General features: G+C 39.8%; 2 protein-coding genes and 1 long non-coding RNA gene across 4 annotated transcripts; 1 reads left to right on the top strand and 2 right to left on the bottom strand.

The window, feature by feature from the left end:
• Positions 1 to 98: 98 nt before the first annotated feature.
• Positions 99 to 3589, top strand: LOC144535081 (uncharacterized). The gene is made up of 3 exons (XR_013503640.1): positions 99 to 188; positions 2746 to 2806; positions 3517 to 3589. It is a non-coding gene; the product is annotated as an uncharacterized LOC144535081 (long non-coding RNA).
• sirt7 (sirtuin 7) lies at positions 2289 to 5894 on the bottom strand. Its single transcript, XM_078277346.1, has 10 exons — positions 5699 to 5894; positions 5421 to 5558; positions 4848 to 4952; positions 4699 to 4769; positions 4524 to 4596; positions 4333 to 4431; positions 3560 to 3796; positions 3250 to 3330; positions 3031 to 3137; positions 2289 to 2913 (listed from the first exon to the last, which is right to left on the bottom strand). Exons 1-10 carry the CDS (start codon positions 5801 to 5803, stop codon positions 2706 to 2708), a joined length of 1224 nt encoding a protein of 407 aa, XP_078133472.1. The 5' UTR covers positions 5804 to 5894; the 3' UTR covers positions 2289 to 2705.
• An 87-nt stretch (positions 5895 to 5981) lies between these two features.
• cp110 (centriolar coiled-coil protein 110) lies at positions 5982 to 18353 on the bottom strand. 2 transcript variants are annotated; one of them, XM_078277325.1, is made up of 10 exons: positions 17871 to 18353; positions 17075 to 17200; positions 14211 to 16836; positions 12791 to 12930; positions 9721 to 9822; positions 9108 to 9224; positions 8882 to 8983; positions 8598 to 8714; positions 7339 to 7421; positions 5982 to 6825 (listed from the first exon to the last, which is right to left on the bottom strand). In XM_078277325.1, exons 1-10 carry the CDS (start codon positions 17997 to 17999, stop codon positions 6666 to 6668), a joined length of 3702 nt encoding a protein of 1233 aa, XP_078133451.1. In that variant the 5' UTR covers positions 18000 to 18353; the 3' UTR covers positions 5982 to 6665. The 2 variants fall into 2 exon arrangements, with proteins under 2 accessions (XP_078133451.1, XP_078133460.1); XM_078277334.1 differs by lacking the exons at positions 5982 to 6825; positions 7339 to 7421; positions 8598 to 8714; positions 8882 to 8983; positions 9108 to 9224 and having other exon boundaries at positions 9729 to 10360.
• Positions 18354 to 23263: the final 4910 nt, after the last annotated feature.

The following is a 23263-nucleotide window of genomic DNA, read 5'->3' as shown; positions in this document are numbered from 1 at the left end:
CTCACGCTGACGTGAAGATGGCGTAATCACTCCTGTCACGTGATCAGATACAACCTATGAGCCAGAGTCTCTGCTATAAACAAACTGATGTGAAATGCAACTACGTACTTTACTCAGGCACTGACTGAACTAATGTAATGTACACCGTTTTAAGTTTTATTATACATCCGTGATGTACACTTGTTGAGGTACTTGAGTATTTCTATTTTTCGCTACTATATACTTTTACTCCACTAAATTTCAGAGGGAACATTTGTTCTTTTTACTCTACAATTATTTGACAGCTCTGGTTAAGTTATTTTGCAGTTCAATATTTTACAGACAAAACACAGGATTGATGTTGAACTTTTATAGATTAAGCATAATATAACTATGACAGTGAGCATTGTGCTGCATGAGTACTTATTAGTGTATTTTGGTGAATACTTTTGTACTTTAACTCAAGAAAAACATCTTTATTAAATGATTTATGTTCTGGCCGATGTAATCTTAAATTCAGCACTTACATTAGTAATGGAGTATTTTACATTGTGGTATCGCTACATTTTACTTAGGATTTGAATACTTATTCCACCACTGATTAACACAGCTATAAAGTTAATTATTAGGGAATAGAGAGTTGCCTAGAACAAGTCCAATAACATGAATGTATTGCTAAACACACAGGCACAGTGTTTAATTGGACTGTTATGCTTCAATAATACTAGATATAGTTAGTTTAAGTTGTTGTCAAGTGTCCTTCGTTTCAGAGATATCAATTCACAAGTGACTCAGTCTATATTATTGTCAAATCTTTATTTAATAAGTTAAACAATTGACACAAATAAAACAAATGCAGGAATAAACCATTACCCTTGCACAACTCAAAAAATATCACACGGCAAATAAAGGTAACAGGTAAAGCTAGAGTTCTGTCAAGACTATAAATCAAGTTTACTATAATATTATTACAAATATTAATTGACTAGTTAAAGCAAAGGCCACTACAATGAAAAATACAGATGATCAAACGTTATTAAAATATACAACAAAAACCAAGGAGTCATCACATCCAGGCTCAACTTGTCACAGGTTGGTTTCGAACCCTTGACCTCTGTGTTGAGGAATGAAGCTCTCAGTATATGTGCGCCTGCTCTACCCACTGAGCCAACATATCCAGTTTTAGGAATGCTGACTACTACTTCTGGTCATTAGTCTGACCTTTAATAACTTCTGATATTACAGGGTACAGGATGAGATTAATAACACTGGATCTCCCTGAGACAAGTTAATAGAGACATATGTTTGGAGTTTCCAATCAATTAAGAAACAGTAACTTGAAATGACATTAACTAACAACTAATCAAAATTTAAGTAAAAATTCAACAACAAAAATTAAGAAAATAGTTGGTTTTTTTTACACGTCTTTGTAGACAGAAATGTGACAGTAGCAGAGTCAAAAGTTGAGATAAATATGTAAACAAACGCAAATTCAACTTCAGTAAACTGGAGGTACAGTAGTAGCTGTACTACCTAGCCTGCAAACCTGAGGATGGAGGACAGCAGATAAAGATTGGCGGTGAGTTCAGGAAATAATTTAAGAACCAAAATACCATTAAAATAAACATCAACACAAATAAGCCAATGTTATTAAAAAAAGAAAGAAAAAAAAGGTACATTCAACAATGCAAGTATTGCATTAAACATCTGAAAAAGACTACAAAAATATATTTATATCTAATATATGAAGAAAGTTTTTGACCTCCTGAATCTCTTCTGAGTAAAAGCTGTGGCAGCACCGAAATCAAAAAAATGGTCGTTGGTTTGCTGCGGCTGTTCTACTGGCATTTCCTACTTGTAAACACTAAGTCATACGTACAGTAACGTACATTTAAGTAAACTTAGACACCTGTATCTTAATGTCTATTCACATCTAGCTAATGCTCAAACCAGCAGCATCTCGCAATTATTAGAACAAATTATTTACTGCAATGCACCAATACCAACTTGGTAAAAACATAACTAACTCCGGTTAAAGTGATACTCCACCAAAAATATAATCTCCAGAGAATCTTTCACCCCCTGTAGGCTTCAAAAGGTGGCTGAAAAATACGTTGTCATTTAAAATAACAGTGTTTGTGGCATACTAGTCTATATCCATGAAGTTCCACTTCCGGGATTGCTCCGTTGCTGCCAGTAACTGCTCCTTAGATCTCAGCAGGGTAAATCCAGACAGCTAGTTTTCTGTTTTTCTGTTTTCTGTTGTACGACTAAAATTACTTTTGAACGAGCACTTGTTCCACCAAAACAAGTTCTTTCCCGAGGATATTTTGCAGCGGCACCATGGCTCTGACCGGTGCTTAGCACCGCCCAAGACGATTGTGATTGGTTTAAAGATATGCCAATAAACCAGAGCACGTTTTTTCTCATCCCAGAATGCTGTATGGACTAGCCAGACCCTCCTCCACAGCGCTGTAGAGGATGGTCTGGCAAAGCGAGACTAGTGACATACTGACCATACAGAGGGACAGCAGAAAAATGATAATGCTGCAGGCATGGTTTTACCCTTCAGACACACACACTGCATGTGACTAAATGACACTAACGCGGCCAAAAAGACAACAGCAGACTAACGTCCAACTCGTCCTCATTATGGGACTGAAATTTGAATCCCTCATTGGGATTGATCACTTTACATACGTCAACCACATCTGCATGTGTCTTGATTATGCAGCTTTTTTCTTTTTCTTTCTTCCTTTGCCATAGCCTCTTCCAAACCAGCCGCCCTGCACAGCTGTGGCTTCTTCTGCCTGCTCTCCAGAGTCAGGTAAGCAGTCCTCCTGCCCATCAAGGGGAGCTATGACCTCACGAGTATGGCTGTCGACCTCTTCTTGCCTCAAAGGTGTGGCTAGACTAAAGATGGGGTCCTCCGCCCTGATGAGACAGAATGAGGGAAACTGAGCGTGGACTAATCTTTCTGGTTTGTGTATGCTATTCCAAAATCCAAGTATTGTAAAGCATGAAAAATGCATTTGTCAAAAAGGTCCTTACCTGTCATACACAGGAATCTGAATGTTCAGCTCCTCCATTAGGAGACTCATTACCTCATCACACTTGCCATGAATTTTCAGCTTAGCCAGATCATCTTTTGGTGTCCACTAGAACAAAAGCACAGACACATAAATCAGCCAAGAGCAGCCAGAACTGTATATGCATCTTATTCAAATTCATGTGCATCTTATTCACCTAAAATGTCAAAACCAACCATACCTGGAGGTTGACAATGTAGAGTTTGGGCCTTTTGCTTGCTGGTCTGTTCATGCACCACAGACAAGCGTATTTCTTCAGCACCTAGAAGAGGGAAAAACAAGAGCGCAAGAAGATGTTGTGAAGATGCCACAAGCTAATAAGCTCTCAAATACAAGTAATTTCACATATATTAATTTACATGTCAATAAATGTATTTTCATGATATTCATAATATATTAACCCGATAAAAACAAAACTCTGAAATTGAAATGTAACAAACCTTTTCAGATTACCAAAAGCATACAGACACCCTGTGGTTTAGAAAACCTACCTTCAGACTGGAGCCTAAGCAGAGGATAACATCCGCCATCTTGGCAGCCTCTGCAGCTCCCTTCCAGTTGAGAGGTTGCTCTAGGGTTCCACGTTCCCCAAAGTGCACTATGGTGTCCCTGAGTTCACTACCACAGTGGCTGCACCTGCGGCATGTTCCATGGCGGTGCAGCGATGTCCGCTCCGTCACGTCAAATAAGCGCACGTACTCCCTGACCGGGGAACAGGTTGTACACACCTAGAGATAGGAGGATCAAACCAGCATGTCAGGGTGACTTACTTTCTTTGGAGAACAGCTTTCCAGGATGGTGTAAAATCCCAAAACAATCTCAGAAACGTAGTTTCTTTGGCAATCCCCATGTAACAGCATTGTGTATCTGTAATGTAGGGATATCCTGTCAGTGAAGAATTTCGTGTGAAAAAGACAAGCGCAAAGCAGCTCTGTTTTGCATGGCTCACTTTTATTTGTTGAGTGTTTGTCTGCAGTTCACTTATTGTCATTGCTGTGCAGTGCTGTCTTTGACAGCTGGTGTACCCACAACAAACAAACAGAATCAGACTTTATATAGCCAATACAGATCTTTTTTCAGTTTTGAATCCTGCTGAGATGCTGCTTTTAGAGGAAGCACTGCAAATTCTATTTAAAAATAAATACATATCTGAACTATGTCTTTCCAGGAGATGGTGAGATTATTTTGTTTTAGAAGAAAGTAGCTGAGGACAACAGCTGAGTGTGTGTGAGAGTGAGTGTCAGCAACTGAGAAAATGTCTCACCTCAATAAACATGTTTCCATGAAGCTCCGACAGGGCATGTCTGGGCAGACCGCTACGCAAGTGAAGCCCATCACAGTTTTGAGAAACAACATGCTGTACCTTTATAGACAAACACACACGCAGTATGTAAAAACCAGTATGCATAAATACCAATGGAACATCCACAAGTTATTTATCTAGGTCTCAAATACCAGCTTTTCCTTATGTAGCATCCTAACACACATGTGCGTGAGGGTCGGCTCAGCTTTACTCAGGTCAGATGAACTGTTTGTAAAGAGAAACAAGAAAGATAATAGCAGTTGGGAGTTTAATTCACTTTAAAAGAAAATGCAGCTAATATATCAGGGTAAACTAAATATATCTTACCTGACTGTCCGTCCCTTCTGTAGCTGTGTCCACACACCATTAGGGCCTCTGTAGTCTGGGATAGAAGCTGCCTGAAAGGAAAGACATCATCAGTCCTGTGAAAGTTTAAAAAGGAAAAGGAAACTGAAGATAAAAGGAGTTTGGCGTACTGTACTGATACCGGCTCCGGTGTATACCACCAGATGTTTTGCTTGTTTGACTGCCACAGCGAGCTGTCTGACTTTACTCTTCAGCTCATCAGCATCATCAAACACCTGCAGATGGTACAGGAAAAACAAGATGGTTTAATTTTACAACCACATACTTCTTTTGTATCAAGGAACAGCCATAGCAGGTTTTTGTGATCCTGATTTGTGCCATTCTCTTAATTATTGACCTTGCTCATAGAAAATACAAAAACTGAAATGAAAAGAGCCTTTAAAAGGTGGGTCCTGCATTATCATTTAACTATGAGGCTATTTTTACGTACATTTTTTATAAATTATTTTGTTTTACAAACTAAGTGATGGACAGAAAGTCTGCGGATGGGCTGAGTTACTGAGGGCCCACAGTTCACTTCTTAGCTAGTCCAGGAGCAACCACGGAAACAACCCGTCTGGCTTTTGCCATTCAACCTACAAACGTCTTTGTTCTTTCGCCATCTTGTTATAACCCGTTACAGGTGATATTCAACCTAGCTAGTTAGCTTAATAACTAACACTCAGTGAGCCTGGCAGTCTCACCTCCTCCTGCTTCCTCTTGAGCACATTTGTGCGGACTTGTCGCTTGCAGAGCTCCTCCACAGTTTCTCCGTGCAGCAGTAACACAGCTGCCTCCTCCTCCGACCGATCAGCCTCCGGTTTCTTCAGGACTCGTCCAACCTCCAGTTAACAGGACAGAGAAGCATGGTCAGACTCACCGGCTAAGAAACACTAACTAACGTGCATGCACAGTATGCACAGCTTTAGCCAGTTAGCTGGAGAAAAAAAAAGGCTCCAAATGTGTTGTTGCCTCGTCTTACCAGTCTAAATATCTTCCTCTCGCGTTCTCGTTGAAGTATTTTGGCCTTTTCCAAAGCTTTCCTCTCCGTCCGCGAAGAAACGCCAGTGTCTGCCTCCTCTTCCATCCTGTTTTTTATAATCAGCTGAGAGCGTTTAGCTATTAAAAACACCGCACATAGCGCCAGCGACCAACGATATCCGGGGCGGATGTTGTCGGTATAAAGATGAGAGCTAAGACCGGCCAGCAGCGCCCCCTCCTGCTCGGGGTCTGTAAATGTCAGCTTTCACAAACTTCAGAGCAACTTTCAAGAGTTAAAAAATATTTATTACCAACCACATATAAATAAATAATATAAAAACAGGTCCAAAGTTTCCAAGAATAAAATGTTTTTGGCTGACATGTGACCCCCAATACACTAGAAAAATATGTAAGGGCAACCCTTGGGAGTAACACACTATTCAAGTATTAGCGTTAACACTAAGATGGATATTAAAATGTCTGTATAAGTGAGCACACTGTCCTACAAAAAATATGTAAATTCAATACTAACAGAGTTCAATATGTGCTAATACATCTGGAGCTGGTCTAGCCTAAAGTAGAGATTTAGCATTGGAAAAACTGAAAATAAAAAAAACTAACATGAAAAAACAGCTGAACTAATAACCTGATTTATAGACTCTTTCCACAGACGTAAAATCATCCAATAATTCACAAGAATGTCTATTTGTGCTGCATATGCATACTATACATTTTTGCTTCTTTCCTGTGCTAATCATCTCACAAGGTGACACCCAGGTTTGGAACTACTGGCTTACTGGTATATATGCAAATGAGAAGGAGCCATCATTAGTGATATTCATTACACCTGTGCTTTTCCTGCTATGACATGTCATAATGTCTGCTGCGAGTCATCTTAAGGATGCCAAAGTGTTCGTTTAGCTAGAGGCTTTATTAGGAGAACCTCACTGGGGCTAGTTAGGAAAGTGTCATCGTGGTCTGGAGGAGTAAGTGCTCTTGGGGATCCTCTGAGGATTTGCTCTGAACTGTCCTCGTTTGCTTTCCGGCGGCTGCTCGGCAGAGAATCCAGTATTGTGTCCAGTCCTCATCACAACTCCTGTGTGCCTTTCCGCTACCTTTTTCTGGATCCTGGAGGGAAGAGAAGACAGGTTTTAGCCATGGACAAAGTTACTGCGGGTTAAAAAAAAAAAAAAAGCGCAATATTTTCAATTCATTAAGCTGAAAAGTGCTTTTTTTTTAGCTGGCTGCAACAAATACGGTTAACTTCTGACAAATATGTGATTGCGTTAAAAAATATACTATATGTGCAAAATCCATGAATAAATTGTGTGCAGATTTGGAATGTTTTCATAGGTTGGGTTCATACTGGACTGTGGGATCTGGAGCACACGGTTATAGTAGGAGCTTTTAATCAGGTGCAGCAACTAATGTTTCAACATAAAGCATGTCTTTATCAGAGTGGAGGTACCGGTTTAAGCTCTGAGTTGGCTGATGCGCAGAGATTCCTTTATCTTGTATTGTGACTATTGGAAGTAACTGTGTCCATGTGTCCTTATAAATGCATGCACACACACAAAAACACTTGAGCTATACATAAATCTAAAGAAAACAGAAGGGAGGACAGATCCAGTAAAAACTCACATCATTCCTCTCTTCCTCTCCAGTGACTTCTGTGTTGCAGTTGACAGAGAACTCTTTCCTCTGGGATTGCCTGTGTGCCCACTCTACACAAACAAATACAAGCAAAAACACACTAGATTTGTCTTTGTACTACCCACAAGGTATATTATAATACTCACAACATGTATAGATAGATAGATATATGTATATATAGAGAGTGTACATTGAAACAGTACAGAATCAATATTTCAGTCCTCTGCCTACTTTAAGAAATTAAATCAACACCATAAGTACTGCACTGGGAAAAATTGAGCAACAATGTTTATCAGTCACCATGAAGACTGACAGTACTAAAAGCATAATGGTATTTTAAATTTGAATTAGACCTGAATCAGAGCAATTGTGATTAAATCCTGACAGTGTTTCCCCTATATTCATTCTGCAGCAGGGCACCGCATGTGACAGGTGAAGTGAAGGTAACGTTGTCGGTACAATGACACGCTAACACGCCGACAGATTCTGGGTTTTTATCTCAGCTGGACCAGAGAATATTCGGTTAAAACAGATAGGTGATGCAGTTTCTCCCTCATCGTTCACCGTGAAGTCTGCTGGAAGTGATGTAATGTAGTCCCGGTGCGTTTTATGTACAGTGAGCACTGAGCCAGACTCCATTTAAAAAAAATAGCCATTTAAATGCTACATTGCTCTGTTCTTCACCACTGTTTTGAAAGAAGGGAATAACGGGAGTAATAACAGGCAAACCAGCTATAAAAGTAAAACAAGTAAAAACATTTTCTTTTTAAATAAGTGCTGTGCGGTGGATCTAGTTTATGCCGATGTAAAGAGTGGTTCAAGCTAATTTCGAAAAGTAACTTTCATTAAAATGGTAGAAAAGAAACTTGCATTTGAAGAAAGTGTTGCATTTGAGAACGGATTATGGTAGAATGGGTTAGCATCCTACCGCCCTGCCACCCCAAAGCAGTCCAACTCGGGGAAAGGCTGACTGATATTTCTTATTAATATTATATTATATTTCATATTGTGTAGAGTTTAGTTTTGGCCCAGTGGTGCACAATCACACTGTTTTACACCTGGCTGTGATGCCAGTGTTTCAATGTAACAGCCAGCTCTAAACTGACTACTACAGTACTTTCCCCACATATAATTCTGCCTTTTTTTTTTTTTTGCATTATTTGTGAGTGCTTCACTATCTATAGTAAGAAATAAACACTCCTCCAATGTATAGGATTTATTTGATTGATTTTTTCTGAAATGGTTACCTGTCGTCTGAGCTCTCTCTCTCTGGCCAGCTCTCTGTCCCAGTTGATCACCTGCATCCTCTCTCCGGCTGACAGGCTGAAGAATATGTCGTGGACCTCGTAACGTGCAGCGCGCAGCTGGAGGGGGAAACAATTACAGAGCAGACGATGGCTTGAATGAATGCGTGTAATCATAGTATCTGTTGTGGTAACTGCTAATGGAGGGAATAATGGCTCAGTTGGCAGTGAAGCAGAGAAGAGGAGAAAGGTTAACAGATGTTTACAACACGTGTTTGCTTTAATACCTGCAGAGTGACTCTCTCCTGCAATAAAAGGTCCTGTCTGCTACAGAACTTTCCTCTGCCAGGGCTCTGCTGCTGGAGGGCCTGCAGGAACTGATGTGTGTCCTAGATGTCCAAAGAGACACACACACACACACACACACACACACACAACTGTAATCTGTATACAAACAGTTTTTGTTCACTTTATGAAACAGACGTGTCACGTGACCCTTCCGTCTCTACTCACCCTGATGGTGCGCACCAGCTGCGCCACTCTCTCAGTCTTCAGCAGCCTGCGAGCTAGAAAACCTTTCACGGCTGCTAACAGCAGGGGGCGGCAGCGCCCTGAGAGTGGGCTGGAAGGCTAAGGAAGCGGAGGAAGAGGGAGGAAGAGGGGAGAACGAGTGATGAGAGGGGTGAATAATGAGGACCAGAGGGGAATAGAGAGGAGAATGCTAATTCCATCAATGACAACCAATTAATTTCCCACAAAGATTCTCAAGGTCTTTTGGTTGGCATCTGTTTATCGTATCAACGCAAGTGGACTCACAGCTCATCATTATAATAGGGAATAATAAGCAGAATTATAAGCAGAATAATAATGTGTCACTCACTTATCTAAAGATGTTGTATTAAAGGGGCATGTTTGTTGAACAACTATAGTCTAAAAGCTGAGCGGTTGTTGTATTTGAATACATATGAGAGAGCAATAACAGATAAGAGGGGTTACTGACATAGATTAAGACATCGAGGGGGAAGTACTTGTAACTTGTGATAAATAAAAAATATTGTGGGTACAAGGATAAGCAGGACAAGATTTTTGCATCACTGACATTAGTCAACAAATGTGATGGTGGTACCTGAGAGAGGGTAGAAATGGCCAACGTGTCCCCAAGACGTGAGCTTGACATGGAGCAAGGGAAGGACACGCTCTGGAGGAGACGGTAACGCGCTGCCAATGCCTGAGAGACAGACAGATGGGAGAAAGAGACATAAGAGTGGAGGGAAGGAATAGGAGAAGTGCATGGGTGTGTGTGTTTATGCACGCGTGCGTGCATTTGGGAGCAGGCAAGGTTGGAAAATATTGAATTAGAAAGGACAGCAAATGAGGCAGGAGGAAGAAATTAATTGAGGTTAGAGAGAAATAGACAGAAGGGGAGAGATGGGGCACAGAGGCAAGAGGGATGAGATAAGAGAGGGAGCATAGAAGGAGGAGAGGGATGACGGGGATGATGAGACAGGAGAGACGGAGAAAAAATGAATATAGCCAGAGAGTAAAATTGACGGAGGAGGTATGAGACAAAACAAAGCGAGGGATGCAAGGAGAGGGAAAAAAAAGAAAAAAAAAAGAGAAGGGGAAGGGACCATTAGCTGTGGCACTCAACGGGACGATCTGGCACTTAACCACAGACGCTCATGAATTAAACAAATTATCCTTTCCTTTTCTGTGTCAATTCCCTCGGTCCCCTCCTCCCTTTACCAGAATCCAGCCAGCTTGCTCTCTCATCGCATCACAAATGATGGAAGGACATAGGGGAGTCAAAAAGAAGTCTTTTTATTAAACAGCTTATGTTAATTATATTGTTGTTAAGGATACATAAATTAAACAAGAGACTGTGATTAATAGGGCAAGGACACTGGCCAAGTACAAATACAGACACAAGTTGACGAAACAAGAACTGGCTGCCAGAGAACAGCAGGCGTCCTTGAAGTCCTGCACGTGTGCGCCCCACACACACACACACACACACACACACACACACACACACACACACACACACACACACACACACACACACACACACACACACACACACACACACACACACACACACCCCTCTTAGGGATGTGATGAAACATTTATGGTAGAATCCCTGTGTGTTTTCTTTACTGGGGAGAGTCTGAAGGTCTCTTGTAATGAGCAGATGTCTATAGTCTGCACACGACCCGGTCTCCAGAAGCATGCTCTAACAGGTAAGGCTTAGGCGACAGCATGTGTGCCCACATATGACACCGTGCCAGAGCCTTTCAAAGTTCTGATTCTAGTTTCAAAAGAACATTTAGGGTCAATGTTATATAACAGCTTAGTGAATTGGTTGGAAACTCTGAAAGCCTATTCTCATTTGAAAAAGATGGAAACATTAATTTATTTTAATTCTCATAGGTGACTTTGGGTCAAGTCAAAAATCTTGGTAGAGTGAATTATGGTTGCTGTACAGGAATTACGTAGTGTGAGATCTGTACAGAAATAGGTGATGCAATTTAATGCAAGAAGTGGGCCAATGGGATGGAGGAAATACAGTACATGACCGTCTTTGAACCATGTTTAGAGTTATAATAAATGTCTGGTAGTTTTCGTGTTTTAGAAACATGTAAGTTCAGGTTTTCTGTCAAGTCTTGTGGTTTCTTTATGGCCGTTTTGACACTCAAGGAAGTGGACACATTTGCATGAAAAGTCAAGCGAAAAAGGGTACAGCTGGCAATATTCTATATTTTTCTAACTGTCGACAAATCCAATTGAGGTCCCCTAAAGTTTAGGAATTAAAATGCAGACCATGAACGGCAACATCTTCAATTCAACTTTGGCTGGGGACCTTTGTTGCATCTCTCTCTCTCTCTTCCTCATTTCCTGTCATCTCTCGCCGCACAGCCTTCACAGCTGTAAACATGGTTATTAAAAAGGCTAAATACCTTCCTACAACAGTTGGGCACCCCAGCTTTAGCAAACGTTACTCAGACAGGAGTGAATTGTGTATACTCTTTTCAGGGTTTCTGTAGTGCTTATTAAATTTCCAATGCTCATTAAGTACATTTATTTATTGGCGTCTATATCACATTGTTGTCAATTACGGGAAATTGATGGACGGATTTGCAAATTCAATAAAGAGCTAAAAATCAACACTTGCCCATTATGAGTCGGTGAGCTTCGTAGCTACTGTATCTAGACGTAGCAACAGTGTTGATACAAGTCTGATGGTGACGCTGACTCGAACTTCACAAAAACGATTAAACAGCTTCCTGCATGCACAAACTACTGTCACACCAGTCCCACATGTAGCTTATAGGTGTATCCCGATAACCCGCAACCCCATACAAAACAAATCATAGCTCATGTTACTGTCTACGCAGATTAGAAGAAATATTCAATACACTCTCAGGCCTTGAATTCTTTTCAAGACCTGCAGAGACACTGATTTTCAGCAACATAATTGGTGTGCTAGTTAAGTATTTTTGGCAGCAAGATGGTGTATGTCTGGGATTGACTAGTTTGAGAGTGGCAAGACTGGAGGTCTATAGTCCAGACCTATATCAGTTTAATAAGCTATATCACGCCTTGGCTACACAGGAAATACTTGTTAGTAGGCTCAGTGGTTTAAGTCTTTTCATGGTATTTGATTACAATATGAAATATGTAAAATATCGCCAGAATTAACCTTTAACAGTAAAAAATGAAACTACATTTAGAACATTTGTGAGCTCTCCCATAATAGAAAACATCTCTGTAAGACACAGTTAATATACCATTAATCAAGCCTGTTTATTCTTGCTACATGTTGGCCTACACGTTGACAAAAGAGAAAGGGGCAGCATGTCTGATGACAACTAGTTGTGGGTCATATTCTAATTGCCTTCTGCAAGTCAGTCTCGTAAGCTGCACATTACATCCCTAAAGTGTACAAGATTAATTTGCACTAAAGAGCCTAAAGATGTTAAGAATACACTTCCGGCTTCACATATCTTCACGTCACATAATCTCACTAACATCTAATTCACCCAATTAGGGCTGAGCTATATGACAATATATCGTCAAAACTATAAACGTTCATTTCTATCTCTATGTCGAAAAAACCCTGTACACTGTACTTTCTGCACGTTTTGTTAATTTTGCACTCAAGTTCAAATACTAATCATTTATTTCCATTGTCTCACCTGCAGTAGTTCTTCCTGTTGTCTCCTGTGCTCCTCTTGCAGGGCTCTGACCTGAGCAGCGTGGGTCTGTTTCAGTTGTTCCTGCTTGTCTTGACCGCCATGACCTTCGTACCACCGCACTGCAGCTAAAGGCTGTGCATCTGTAATATGTGGCCACATAATGTGTGAATAAAAACTGTTGGCAAGACTAAACCATGTGTCATTGAGGACTAGGAGTACGCTGGGTTCTGATCTATTCATTTGATATTTTCTTCCCAATATAAACAGAGCTGTACAGTGCACTTCGCCTAAAATAGGCCTTTAAATGGTCCCATGGCATGAAAATTTCACTTTAAGGAGTTTTTTTTAACATTAATGTGAGTTCCCCCCAGCCTGCCTATGGTCCCCCAGTGGCTAGATATGGCGATAGGTGTAAACCAAGTCCTGGGTATCCTGCTCTGCCTTTGAGAAAATGAAAGCTCAGATGGGCCGATCTGGAATCTCCTCCTTATGATGTCATGAGGAGGAAGGTTACCTCCCCTTTCTCTGCTTTGCCCGCCCAGAGAATTTGGCCCACCCATGAGAAAGAGAGAGACATCATGGCTTGCAAACAAGCAAAGTGGCAGTTAGTCAAGGCCACACCCCCACCCTCCACCTTGCCCCCCCCTCTCTCCTCCTCAATAGCATTTAAAGCTACAGACACAGAAATGGCACATCTTAAGTAAAGCTCATTGTGGGACTAGCTCTAGTGGCTGTAATTCTGCACCAAGGCTGAATTTCGGGAAAGAGACTTCAGATACAGTATTAGGGGACCACTAAGGCCTATATAAAAGCATAAAAAAGCAGCATGTCATAGGACCTTTAACAAAGAACACACAACTGGACTTGTGCTCCTGATACAGTGCAGATGCTAAAGGAATTTACTGTTCTTATTTTAATGTCTGGTTTTTAAGTCATCTTTGACTTCTATTTCCATTTTCAGAATCTCTAGCCACCCCAATAACAAGACTGTTTTGTACATTAGGGCTGCAAGATATGAGGAAAATATGCGATAACGTTGTTGAATATTGCCATAACGATATTATTTGCGATAAATAAACAGATATTAAAGTGTACTCAATTCTGCATTTCTGCCGCTTCCTGCTAAAATACAACGAATTGCTTGTTGAATTTAAAACAAATGAAATCATTTCTAACATTCTTTAATTAACAAATAGAACACTGAATTGAAAGTAAAAGGCACCACTAAAAAAAAGAATGAGTTACATTTTGAAGTCAAGTTTTCTACTGATATTTTCTTTCAATACAGAAAATCTCTCTGCGGCAGTCGATATTGCGATGACGATAATAATAAAAAATAAAAAAAAAACGATATATTGTGCAGCCCTATTGTACATGCATACTCTCTGCCACACTTGGCTCATTGTTGTCCTGCATTTACCTCTATGAGTGCTGGCGTTGGGTCTGACCACAGAGGTTGCTCCTCTGCTGACATCTGCACTCCTTTCCCCGGTCTCCTCTGTCACGTGCATGAGCAGCCTCCGTTTGACTTTGGATACCCCGCCCTGGCTTTCACCCCCACTCTCTGGGGTCAGATGTTTCTCTTGAACAAGATGACCTTTTGAGCCCATGTCGGACCCTGACCCTTCGAGGAGCCACAGGCCAGACGGTGCCTCTACATCATACGACTGGTTGATAGATGGCGAGTAGGTAGAGTCGTGACCATCTGCAGCTGTCTCATTCCTACTTTCCACTGGATGGTTACTGGTATCCAAAGGCACCGAGACGTCAGGTGAAGCCATGGTTGCAGATGGAACATTTCTGAATACATCGGGAATTCGCTGCTGCTGTGTGACAGAGAGGATGCATTTCGCTGTGGGCTTTCTACAGCCGCCACGCTGTCCGTAACTCTTTGCAAGTCCTTCATTACATGTCCCTTTTTCCTTTGCTCTCTCTGTTGCTAAGGTTTTGACTAGCCTGAGCTCGCTTACGTTAACTGCCTCAGTTTCTTTTACCTGCACTATGAGAGAAACATTGTCTGCGTCACTGATGCTCAGGTCAGTTTCTGTATCTTCCTGCATGTTCTTGAAATTGTCTAATAACTGTCTTCTCTGCCACTCTCTGTACCTTTGGTCTTGCTCTGCTTCATTGCTACCATCATCATTCCTCGGTTTGTCCTCCCAGTAGTCACAATCACTTTGACGGGAGTGCTTGATGCCTTTAAAAGTGACCTCACTGCGAGTGTTGCTCTCAGTTTGGCTGTGATTCTTCAAGTTTCCTGTCAGTGTGGACTCCAGATCAGAGATCATTACTTTCAGACTGGACAGGTTGGACTCAAGCTGATCTATGTGCTGTGAACTCCTGGCTGAAACGCTTGTTACATCAACTTCAACCATGACATTCACAGTGAAAGGAACTGCTGAGTTACTGTTTTTATGTTCCAGGTTTACTTCATCAACATTGTGGTCTTCAATCAAACCAGTATCGACCAAAACTTTCCTCTTTGAGGTCTTGGCCGCATTGACAGCTTCTCCATCGTCTCCATCTCGGATACTGCCTTTGCTTTTGCGGTGCACAGGACTCCTACAGAAATTAGGGGCTGGGATAGTGTGATATTTCCCTACTCCACTATAAAAAGCTGCGGGACAGGTGGTCAAGTAAAAGGCTTCCTGAACAGGCGAGGTCTCTTTTGATGTGGGCTGCTGTTGCTGGGGGAAGGCGCTGATTTGTTGAGGCTCCGTTATGACCTCTTGTGAAATGTTCAGCTTATTATTTTTGAGGATTGTTTCCTCCTCAACACTAGTTATTTCCTTAGGATTGCCATCTCCTGTTAAGTGGGAGCTTTCAGATTTAAAGTTAGCCTTTTCCCCAAAAAACTCACTCTCACTTTCCCAAGATTTATTTTGCAACGTTTCCACCGACGGGATAAGAGTGCTTATCCTCTCTTTAGTTTTCTTCCCATCTGCAGTCACAGTCCCCTTGTAAGGGAACTCGTCATTCTCCTTATCAGAGAGGCTCTGCTCCTCCGCCCTTGCTCTTGCCTGTTCTTGGGTCCTCTCCTGAATTTTAGTGTTTTTGGCTTGGTTCCTAAGCATCCGCTGGCGCCGCCGATACTCCTGAGATTTCTTCAGCAAGGCCTGGAGGCTCAGACGATAAGGCTCCTCAGATGGCTTTGCTTCGTCTACATGGTTGTCCGCTGGTTCTGATTCTCTGGGGTCGTGTGGAATATGCAGCTCTGTCGTTGGAATGCGATGAGTGCTTGATGTCTGTGATGACTCTAGGTTGTCTGAAATGTCACTGTTTTCAGATGAAGAGACTGGGCCCTCAATTCTGTCCATACTGTGATCTTCTTCAGTGTCAAGTACTGTGGTAAAGGGAAGGTTAACTTCACCTTCTGTGCTGTCCAGATGACTGCAATCAGATTTCTCTATTGGTAAATGGTCACATATGACTGAATCCTCCTGGCGCAAGGTGCAACACATGTCTTTTACTACTATGTTATTACAAATAGATGATTCCAGTCCACTCTTTTCTAATTCCTCTCCATCTATGGGAGGGTGGCTAATAATATCTGGCATCTTGGCGATTGTGTTTGAGGTGTTGTGAAGGAAAAAGCCACCCATATTATTTTCATAAGCTCCGTCTGAGGAGCCAAAGCCGTGGCTCTCTCTCTCTGCATGAATCCTTTCAGAGACACTGGTGGTGTTTTCAGACCTCTCGAAGGTCAAGTAGCCGGAGGAAATTGACTGGTGGCTTACGCCATTAAGGGAACTTGGCTGTGATCCATGTTGGTTGTAATGTTGGTCAATAAGGCATCTTTCCTGGTAACTTTGCTGAGGTGTCACATTAGAAGTGAAAAAGGCACTATATGTAGTTGATGTCAACGGTGGAAGAGAAACACCATCCTGCTCTTTTCTTCCGGGTGGTGAGAGCGAAAGACTATCCTTCGGTCCTATGAATAAATTGCTCTGCGACACTGACCCACCACTGGTGTTATGGGAATATGAAGAATTTGTGTTAATTTCTGACTCTTGAAGCCACTCCTCCAGTGTTTGCGTCTTCCTCAGCTGCAATTTATAACACATATCAAGAGATCAGAGATTAAAACTAGCATGACAAAACAGTACATGAATGAAAAGAATGTCTAATGACTCCATTCATCAAAAGAACTACTGTATGCTTCAATATAGTCGAAAGTAGTCCAAAATACTTTAGCAAAACTGCTCTGCAGTAATGTAGGAATACAAATATAGGAACATATTAGCCTTGCCAAGAGGAAAGCTGAAAAGCCAGGAGTTATATTACCTGAACACTGTGTAGGATAGTTTGCACGTAGGCCATTCTTGAATCCTCTTTCAACTTTCTGTGGACAGCAGCTTTCTGCGCTGCATCTCTGTGTCGCTGCATCTCCTCTCTCTGCTCCCCTGAGAGCTGTTATCATCAGAAAGCAGACATTAGGTGTCATGTATGTGCAACAGGGCTGGCAACTAATGATTATTTTCATCATCGATTATTCTGTTCTTTATTTTTCAATTAACTGATTACTTGCTTGGTCTATAAAATAGTGAAAACTGTCCATTACAAATTCCCACAGCCCTCTTTAAGGTGATTTCTTAAAATTGCTTTTGTCCAAACAACACACAAAAAACTCAAATGACGTTATACTAACTTTACAATGAACAAAGAGTAAACTCATGTGGCATTTTTGCTTGATAACTTCTATGAATAATTATTTAACACATTTTTATTACTTTCCTGTCGATTGATTGTTCCAGCACTATTCCACAAAAAACTACCAGTTACACATTACAATGACATGCCAGCACAGTAACTAGCCTTCTCAAACATATCGGTACACAACGGGAATTACTGGAATTATTGGGTCTTTGTACATTATAGTGTGGTCTAGACCTACTCTATCTGTAAAGTGTCTTGATACAACTCGTTATGATTTGATACTATAAAAAAAATTGAATTGAACAGAGACAGCAATATGTGGTAGTGTAGCCTTCAAGTGTTTTTAGTGCAAGTGCATCTTGTTTGCTAATTAAACCCCGAATCATGTTGATTATAACACAAATATCATAACACTGAGTCATACCAGGGGAGGAAGGATGGGTTGTCCATAGAAGCGGATGAGAGAGGATGCAGGTAAAGGTTTGCTGTGTTCCTCCTCACTTTTCCTCAGATGGGAGAGACGATACTGCACAAACTTGTCGTAGTCCTCCATCAAATTGCATCAGGATACGGTAGGTGGTAACGTTTGATAATTGAAGGACTAACTAACGTTACTATATGTACGATATCTTGATTGTTTTTTGCTAACGTTAGCTGCTGAGCCGTAATCCTAGCTAGCTGCCGTTAGCTAAGTTAATGTTAGCGGTCGTTGGTACGAAACTGCATGTAATGTAATATCTAAAGTTAATATCTATTATTAAAAGAGGTAAGAGAAGCAAAAGTAGAGCAGCTTTGCAGTGTTACTTCTGATAAAATAGCAACTAAATAAAGTCTATCGAGCTACCAAACAACAAATCTCCATCAAGATGAATGTGTGTTTACATTTTTACCCGCCTCTCCTCCCGGCGGAGCAACAGTGGTGACAGTTTGGAAACCGCCGAAACGCTCTGAAAACCCGGAGTGGATTTACAGCACGGATATGGATATACCAAATTAAACAACGAATATACCAATTTAAAACACAACACAGAACTTTAATTCACAAATGATCATATCACTTTAACGAAACAAATAAACCCTCATCCTCTGTGTCAACGATATTGCTGCGAGGCTTGTAATAATAAGGATTAAAATGCGAAATGGCGCTCCTGGTTTTCACAGGATCCAGATCTGTTGGAGACGCGGGGAGTTGCTGATAACTTGATACTGCCACCTACAGACTTGACTGGCTAAACACAAATGTGTGCCCTTTAAATGAAACTAATGATAAAAAAATAAATAAATAAATTGTAGTACAAATTATGCAGTACATTTCAGGCTTGAGTTTAATAAAACATATTAATCATACGTAATGTTATGTACCGGTATGTAGATTCCACGTTCTCTTTCTATTTTAAACCATCATTCCCTCTCAAAATTATAGGTTTGTATTGTCATCCTGTCATACATCAGTGTATGTATAAAATGAGAGGAAGTCAGTGCGTCCAAATCTTTTTCACAGCAGACATTTTAAGTTCTTCCAAAAGATATGCACAGGTGAAACCAATAGCATTGACGATGGCTCTGTTCCAGCAGCTGTACAATGCAATTGACCTTTTTCACGGCAGACATGTTGACATGTCATAGTAGGAAAAGCACAGGTGTATTCAAAACCATTAGTGATGGCTGCATTCCACTTAGGAGAGGCCCTGGTATTGTGCATGCTGACTCACTGAAATAGCTTACTGGGACACTTGATGGAATTGAGCCATCGTTAAGGTTATCAATTTCAGCTGTGCTTTTCCTACTATGACAAGTCAAAATGTCTGCCGTGAAAAAGGTCTATGCTGCAACTGTTTTTGAAATGTCTGCTGAGAAAAAACAGTGTCTGTCTTCTGAATTGTAACACGTTTACAAAGATTAGACGTATACTGCATATCAGAAATAAATATTACATTTTAATATGTCTGTTAAATATAATGCAGGCTTTTTTCTTCCTTTTTTAATACAACAGCAGCACAGACTTGAAGTTTTGAGTGTTAGAGCAAAACATTTGTGTATTCTGGCTGTAAAAAGCCTCTGGTAAATAATTCATTCTTTATGAGGACATTTTTCTAAGAAAATTGTTGATTAATTGAATGCGACTGATTAAAATCTGTAAAAGACTTAAATGTGGAGGTACAAAAGTTTGAATTCATCCAGTGTATCTATGAATCTATAAACAGGATACATGTACAACATCAACAATGAATATTTGTATTGCAGAGATTTCTTTCATGAAAAACACAATATGGCTATGATGACAATAATTAGGATAATCAACCTACATGGCTGTCTTTATTAACTAGTAGGAATTATATTAACTTGCTGACTTAATTTTAAATGCATTCTATAGCTGCTTAAAATAATCTAGTTTGAAAGGTCCCATATTGAAAAAGTGAGATTTCCCATTTTTTCCCCATTATAACGCAGGTCTAGGTGCTATATAAATACTGTGAAAGTAACCAAATGCTCAATCCACAGAGAAATGCTCACAGCCCGTATTTAGAAACGGTGCCTTAAAACGTTACAGTACCCCCTAACCCGAACACTAATCCTAACCCTAACCCAGATGTAGATGAGGAAGACCTTAAAACACTGACCAATCAGAGCAGACTTGGCTTTTTCCACAGGGGGGCTTAAAGAGACAGGCGCTAAAACATAGTGGTTCAGACAGAGGGGTAAATACAGTAAAAACTCAGACAGACAGTATGAGAAAAATAATGTTTTTTGAATTATTAAAGCATGTAAACATGTTCTAAATGAAACTCAAAATACAAATATGAACCTAAAAATGAGCATAATATGTCCCCTTTAATATTTCATCCGCACCCTGACAATTATATATTTAAAATAAATATAATATACTAAACAATATTATGTTAAACAGTATTCCTATATTCCTTAATTACACAAGACACACAAGAGCTGTTCCATTTCAAAACATGTTTATTGGTCATATACAAAATAAAGTAAGCTGTTTATCAACAAACATACAGTATATACATCAATAAATTAAAAGATGCATCAGACCGATGATGAAACAGTTAATTTCATGATTACCAATACCTTGTCATCATCACTTACGTATCTACAAATTGCAACAAAAAAGTACAATAATTTAGTTGAAGATAAATACTTACAAAGACTGTCACATTATAAGTATTTTCCGATATAAAGTACTGTCGTACAATAATTTATTACACCCCATACAGAAATATTACAAAACACAGAATTTCTTATTACAAGGGCTTTTCTGAATAGGCTACGCCATATTCACACAAAGTCACTACTTTTCTATAGCTTTAAACCGACCGTTAAATACTTTTAGAAACACAAAAATATCCTGGCCAAATGCTCACTAGTAGACACATGTGGTTTGATTGAAAAAGAAATGTTACCAGAAGTCAAATTGGAGAGGGGGACTATTACAACAAAAGCACAGAATAAAAAAAGTAAATGTGATGTCATACCTAAACTCTGGTAAGAATTTGATGTTAGAGGCTGTTCAACTGATAAGGGCGGGGGCAGCAGAGGGAGAGCAGCAGAAGGGGGTACAAAACAAACATCATTGATGAAAACACCAAACAAACGATCAAAGGAATCCTTGGTTCATTTACTCTCATCGATCGGCATTGGGAGGTGGGTGAAAGGGCTTTTAGAGTCTGGTGGCGTAATTCACTAGACAGGAAAACAACTGCATGGCTACATGCCGATTGACCAAGCAGCAAGATAAGGAGTTAATGATTTGCATCTTCCAGAAGAATAGGATGTTTGAAGAAGGGCTTGGCGCCTCCGCTGAGTTAACGCACTAAAGCTTTGTAAAAAAAAAAAAGAAAAAAGGGGATGGGATAAGTGGAGTGGGAAAGAGTTTTATCAGATGTGTCTCCACCACCCCTTTCTGCCTCTGTAAAATATTTATAGAAGTGGTTTAGGTTGCTTGGGTTTGTAATGAAATGTCTTTTCATAAAGGAGGGTATGACCCCTGTACAGGCAGTGGAAAATAAGGTCAGCGTTGTCTTACAAGCTCATAAACTCTGTTATGAAAAGCCACCAAGCTTCTCTGTCTGGCAATCGCTAAAGATGACTAGTTGTCAGCTGATTATGTCTGCAGAGTGAAAATTAGAAAGAAACTTCACCCTGATCTGACACACTGGAGAAATAAAAACAACCACAAGATATTCATGTATGGAAGACAAAAATAATGATATTCTTCAGTTCGACTACAGGCCTTGCATGACAGCTACAGTATAGGTTTCCGTCTTCTCGATTTTAAATTGATCAAACCTATTTGATGATTTTCATGTTTTCACAGTTAATTGTTAAGTGACACTATGTAACAGCAATGTAAGCCACAACACATAAGCCGGATTTAAACAGAGAGAAACTGGCACTGGCATTCATAGCCAAGTTTAAATTGCAAAACACTCTGTATATAAGCTCTTTATACAATAAATATTGCAATACCTGCAATTATAAAACAGACAACTTGACACAATAACAACTACAAAAGTATTACTGCTCCTGTGTGGCAATAATAGCATTCTGATATTAAAAAAAAAAAAAAAAGTACAGAGCACATACATAAATATACTGGCTGTGATACATTTACTTGTAGCTGAATATCACATGATAACACGTTTATAAAAAAAAAAAAAAAGGTATCAGACATTTTAATTTGACATTTGTAGTTCTCTGATTTCATGGTTGACTGAACATACAAATCAGTGTAAAGATCATGGAGAAATAATATTTTTTAAATATCAAACCCATTTCCCTTCCAATGCCTTTCGCTCATTGTTCACCCTTCTTTGATTTTCTATGAATGTAAGGTACAGATACAGACATACCTCACTAATCTTAATAACTGCACAGCAGTAGGCTAGTTAACTCCTTTTTCTTCACAGTGGAAAAGTAGCGGTTCAGGTAAAAAGGCTGCATGTACTGTTTTTTTTTTTTTTTTTTTTAAATGTAAATTTCTTCCATTTCAGTAAATGATTTAAAATCAGGTTTTCATTAGGTAAAAAAAAAAAATAATAATTTGAGGCAACTGTACTTTGTGTAGTAAACCTAACTCTTTGACAGACAAACCATTAAATAGCAGAATACACTTTAACTTCATAAAACACCAAATACATTAACAAATTAGTTTCACTTCCCTGACACTATATATATATATATATATATATATATATATATATATATATATATATATATATATATATATATATATATTTATATATATATATATATATATATATATATATATATATATATATTCATAACTATATAAAATGTACACAGCAAAAAACAAATCGTTTTATCACACACTACAAAAATAACTTATTGAAGGAGTAGGGGTCTTGCAGCTATACAGGCCCATTGTTAAGTTTCACATCTCGGTTACCTTGTCAGATGACCTAAATACACCGTATCAAGCTTGTGAGGTTCACCATAACAGTTCCTCACCTCGTCGGTCATTCTATCTGCAATAACAAGCTTTCAACACTGCAAGGACCAAAATAAAGCCACAGAGACACTGAAATACGGAAAACGGGTCTGCCAAATCATGACTGCAGATTACAAGCAGATAAATACACAATCTACCACGTCCATTAGTGCTGGAGCTGAATGACAGGGAGGACAAAGATCTTATGATTAGAGAGGAGAGTGCAGTTACCCACAGTGTCATCACCCGCTTCGCTTCGGCTTGAAATCAAACAAGGATCAAAGTCATATCCATGAAATAGTGAACGTTAATAGTTACCTCGTCACATACATACACAGCACACCACACGC

This window comes from Sander vitreus, chromosome 2 (genome assembly GCF_031162955.1).
Source record: "Sander vitreus isolate 19-12246 chromosome 2, sanVit1, whole genome shotgun sequence".
Lineage (NCBI taxonomy): Eukaryota > Metazoa > Chordata > Actinopteri > Perciformes > Percidae > Sander > Sander vitreus.
Note: the sequence above shows the minus strand (reverse complement) of the source record. Positions and strands in the feature narration are given on the sequence as shown.

What these genes read in the sequence shown, in the direction of transcription:
- cp110 (XM_078277325.1), bottom strand. Translation starts at nt 17,999, where the DNA reads ATGGAGGACTACGACAAGTTTGTGCAGTATCGTCTCTCCCATCTGAGG. An exon ending in AACAGGAAGAACTACTGCAG is followed by an intron (nt 9,823 to 12,790) that starts GTGAGACAATGG and finishes TCTGTCTCTCAG; the next exon opens with GCATTGGCAGCGCGTTACCG. An exon ending in AGCTGGTGCGCACCATCAGG is followed by an intron (nt 8,984 to 9,107) that starts GTGAGTAGAGAC and finishes TTGGACATCTAG; the next exon opens with GACACACATCAGTTCCTGCA.
- sirt7 (XM_078277346.1), bottom strand. Translation starts at nt 5,803, where the DNA reads ATGGAAGAGGAGGCAGACACTGGCGTTTCTTCGCGGACGGAGAGGAAA. An exon ending in GCTTAGGCTCCAGTCTGAAG is followed by an intron (nt 3,331 to 3,559) that starts GTAGGTTTTCTA and finishes TCCCTCTTCTAG; the next exon opens with GTGCTGAAGAAATACGCTTG. An exon ending in TCTACATTGTCAACCTCCAG is followed by an intron (nt 3,138 to 3,249) that starts GTATGGTTGGTT and finishes CTTTTGTTCTAG; the next exon opens with TGGACACCAAAAGATGATCT.